General features: G+C 49.7%; 1 protein-coding gene across 1 annotated transcript; it reads right to left on the minus strand.

Annotated features, from left to right (window-relative positions):
* Positions 1 to 2,367: 2,367 nt before the first annotated feature.
* Positions 2,368 to 3,378, minus strand: LOC133303967 (uncharacterized). Its single transcript, XM_061503937.1, has one exon. The coding sequence runs from the start codon at positions 3,376 to 3,378 to the stop codon at positions 2,368 to 2,370; it is 1,011 nt and encodes a 336-aa protein (XP_061359921.1).
* Positions 3,379 to 4,280: the final 902 nt, after the last annotated feature.

Here is a 4,280-nt window from a genome sequence, read left to right on the forward strand (position 1 = left end):
CCTCATGGATTTCTGCTAGAACATACTGGGCCCTATCCGAGTTTAGACACTTTAACAGGGGGTGAAAATACCTTTCTTATAAAGTTGTCCCTCTATTATGGTGTACGACGCCGCATCTGGGATTAACTTCTTGGCCTCTGCTCTCTCCACAGGCAAAGTTCCACTTTCGACGTACTCAATAATGGGAGTACGCCAATCATTCCCCTGGGAGATCTGCATGATGCATGTCGGCGCCGGGATACTTTGCTCAATCACGGTCCGGTGGTTTCCCCACCCCTTTGTACTTGCCAACTTGGATAGTATGTCTGCTCTGTTGTTCTCACTTCTAGGAATGTGACTAACCTCTGCCTTTTCAAAGTCCGCCATTATTCGTCTTGCACGTTCAAGATATTTGGCCAATAGAGGTCCTTTTACCTGGTAACTTCCCTCGATTTGCGAGGTGACCAACTGAGAGTCACTGTAAACCTTTACTTTCCGGGCTCCGAGCTCTTGTGCCTGCAACAACCCGGCTATGAGGGCCTCATACTCAGCCTGGTTGTTAGAAGTATCAAAGTCCATTTGCATAGAGTACTCAATTGCAACACCAACAGGGTTTTCAATAATTACCCCGGCTCCACTGCCCTTTGCATTAGATGACCCGTCAACATATACATGCCATGTATCCGGGCTATCGGGCTCTGCCGTTTGGACTGAAGTGAGCTCGCGGACAAAGTCAGCCAACGCCTGAGACTTGATCGCTTTTCGGCTCTCGAATGCTATGTCGAACTCTGATAACTCCACCGCGCAACTCATCATCCTCCCTGCCAGATCCGGCTTATGGAGTATTTGCCGGATCGGCAGGTCGGATCTCACCAGGATCCTGTGTCCCTGGAAGTACGCTCGGAGCCTCCGTGCTGAGATCAGAAGAGCAAAAGCCACTTTTTCCAGCCGCTGATATCTAAGCTCGGCTCCTTGCAAGAGCCGGCTCACGAAGTATATCGGTTGTTGACCCTCTGCATTCTCCTGCACCAGAACCGAACTCACTGCCACATCTCCAACGGATAAGTACAGAATTAAAGTTTCCGACTCCCTTGGCTTTGCTAGCACCGGAGGGGAAGCAAGTTTCCTCTTGATCTCCTGGAACGCAGCTTCACACTCCGAGGTCCACCCGTACTGAGCTTCCTTCCTCAGCAGCTTAAAGAAGGGCAGGGTTGTCTCCGCCGATCGGGGTAGGAACCTCGTCAGGGAAGTCAACCTTCCCGTCAACTGCTGTATCTCCTTCTTGCTCGTTGGCGCTGCCATGTTTAGAACCGCCCCACACTTGTCCGGATTCGCCTCTATCCCCCTGTGTGTGAGCATGAATCCGAGAAACTTCCCTGCAAAGACCCCGAAGGCACACTTCGCCGGGTTTAACCTGATACGATGCTGCCTGAGCTTATCGAAGGTCTGCTCTAAGTCCCGAACGTGTTTTGGCATATCAATCGACTTCACTATCATGTCATCGATGTACACCTCAACGTTCCTACCCAACTGATCAGAGAACACTTGGTTCATCATTCGTTGATACGTTGCTTTTGAGTTTTTCAGCCCAAAAGGCATCACATTATAGCAGTAATTTGCCTTCTCTGCCATAAAAGCAGTTTCCTCCTGATCCTCGGGATGCAGCGGGATTTGGTTATACCCTGAATAAGCATCCATGAAGGATAGCACACGGAAGCCGGAAGAATTATCAACCAGCTGGTCGATGTTGGGCATTGGATACGCATCCGTAGGGCATACCTTATTTAGGTCAGTGTAATCCGTGCATACCCTCCACTTTCTATTTGGCTTATTCACCATGACTACATTTGACAACCATGTTGTGTATTGTATCTCCCTAATGAATCCGGCCTCGAGAAGTTCCTTCACGTGATCCTCGAGCACTTGCCGACGCTCTGAGCTGAGCTTCCTCTTCTTCTGCGCCACCGGCTTTGAGCTGGGATATATAGCTAACCTGTGACAGCAGAACTTTGGATCCACCCCTAGAATATCTGAAGATCTCCAAGCAAAGATGTCATTATAATTCCTTAAACAGGAGGCCAGCTGAGCTTTCTCTTCATCCGTCAACCCCTTTCCTATCTTCGTTGTTTGTCCTGGCGCTCCCACGGTTACCTCCTCTAACTCGCCGTCGGGTTCCGACCTTGGCACCTGTGTCTCATCTCTCATGTCCAATACCACCATATTAACCGAGCTCCGCTTCGAAGGTTCGTAACCACACTGTTTAACCACAGCTACATCTTTGGGATCTTGGTCCACCATCCGTACAGATCTGAAATAACAATCCCGAGACTCCTTCTGGTCCCCAGCTATGGTAAGCACCGTACCCTGCTTACCAATCATTTTCAACTTCTAATGCTTGGTTGAGACTAGCATGTCCCACACATGGATTATAGGTCTACCTAAAATTACATTGTATTCGGATGGAAAGTCGGCTACAATGAACCTCACCCTCTCGGACTTGTATGCCTCCTTAGTCCCCAATGTTAATCGAAGATCAATGTACCCCTTGGGAGTAGTGTTATGGCCATTAAACGCAATTAAAGCCGTGTTGCAAGGCTTCAAATCTTCTTCATCTAAATTCATCTTCTTAAATGTGTGCCACAGACTTATATCGGCACAATTTCCATTGTCCAGGAAAATCTTCCTAACTCTGCAATTCACCAATGTTCCTGTAATTACCAACCCATCAACATGCCCTGGCATTACATCCTTGAGTTCCTTCTTTGTGAAGTATAGCAGTGGCTGTTCTGGTTCCTCTTCCTGCTTGAACTTGGGGCGCTCTCGAATTGAAAGCACCTCACGCAAATATTTTCTTCGGGCGTTCATGGTGTCGCCACCACCGCCAAAAGCTCCACTGATCACGTTGCACTCGAACTCTGGCTCTGGGAACTCGTCGTCGTCTTTACTCGGCTTCTTACCTCGTCCCTCCTCTTTAAACTTCTTTTCCTTGGGCGGGCTTCCTAGCCGCCCTCCTCTTCGCTTCCTATTTCTCCATCCCTGCGTACGGATTAAATATTGCCGCAACTTCCCCTCTCTAATGTATTTTTCAATTGCATCTCTAAGATTCCAATATTCATCCGTGGTATGACTCAGACCGTCGTGGAATGCGCAGTACCGGGTTCGATCCAAACCGGACTGGTTTTGTAAAGGCCGAGGTCGCTCTACTTTCTTCATATCGGTAAACGCAACCTCGCGCCATATTTGTGACCGAGGAGAGTTCAGGGGGGCATATTTATCAAACCTTCCCTTGGCCTGTTGCCTATCATCCTGCCGTTTTCCTCGAAGGTCATTCATCCGTCGGCCCCCGAGCTTCTCTCCCTGACCAGGCTGTTGCCTTTGATCCACATTTTCCCACTCCATCTGCTCGAGCTCCAGGTATTTTTTGGAACGTGTATTGAACTCGACTAAGGTCCGAGGTGGATCCTTGTATATTGATTTAGCTAACCGGGATGTTCCGTGTAACCCGGCTATCACCAGATGTAAATGAACGTTTTCTGGCAACCCGGGCACTTGGAGCGCGGCTAACTTGAACCGATCCAAGTACTTCAATAATGTCTCCCCTGGCTGCTGCTTAATTTTTCCAATGCGAATTCTGACTTGGGCTGCTTCTTGCTGGTGGCGAAATTTAGTAAAAAGCGCCCACCAAACTCCTCAAAGGATTTGATAGATCCCGCCGGTAATGACGAAAACCACGCTTGGGCTGCACCGGTTAATGTAGTTGCAAAGAGTCTTGTGATCAAGCGCTCCTCTATCCCTTTGATGTACATAGTTTTATCAAAGGCATCCAAATGTACCTGCGGGTCCTGTGTTCCGTCATACTTAATCAACTCGGATAAATTTAGATTTTTCGGGTATGGGGCTTCCACGATCTCATCAGCGAAGGGACTGTCGTTGTACTGCCCCCTGTTGTATTTTCTTCGGTACACCCCGGTTACGTCATCCGGAGCCCGGGCGATGGACCCCTGACGGTGGATCTCGGCAAGGCGTTGTGGGTCTGGCGCACGCCGAGGTTGCTGATTGTGTCCAGCGTGTCCCGAACCCACAGGGTTCCGTGGCTGTTGGCGTGACCCAGGGTGCGCTAGGGTTTGTGAGATGAACCCGGGTCCAGCATTAGCCCTTACCGGACGATGGGAGCGTTCCTGAGTGCCCTGCTGGGGGTTCGCAGTTTGCAGATCCGTCACTACCTGCGCTATGACCCGCTCGGGATCTGGGTTTGTAGCGCGCCACAACCGATCTTCTAAATCTTGGATCTGTCTTGCATC

This window comes from Gastrolobium bilobum, unplaced genomic scaffold (assembly GCF_033153095.1).
Source record: "Gastrolobium bilobum isolate Gb01-03AN ecotype WA unplaced genomic scaffold, APGP_CSIRO_Gbil_v1 utg6918, whole genome shotgun sequence".
In the NCBI taxonomy this organism is placed as follows: Eukaryota; Viridiplantae; Streptophyta; class Magnoliopsida; order Fabales; family Fabaceae; genus Gastrolobium; species Gastrolobium bilobum.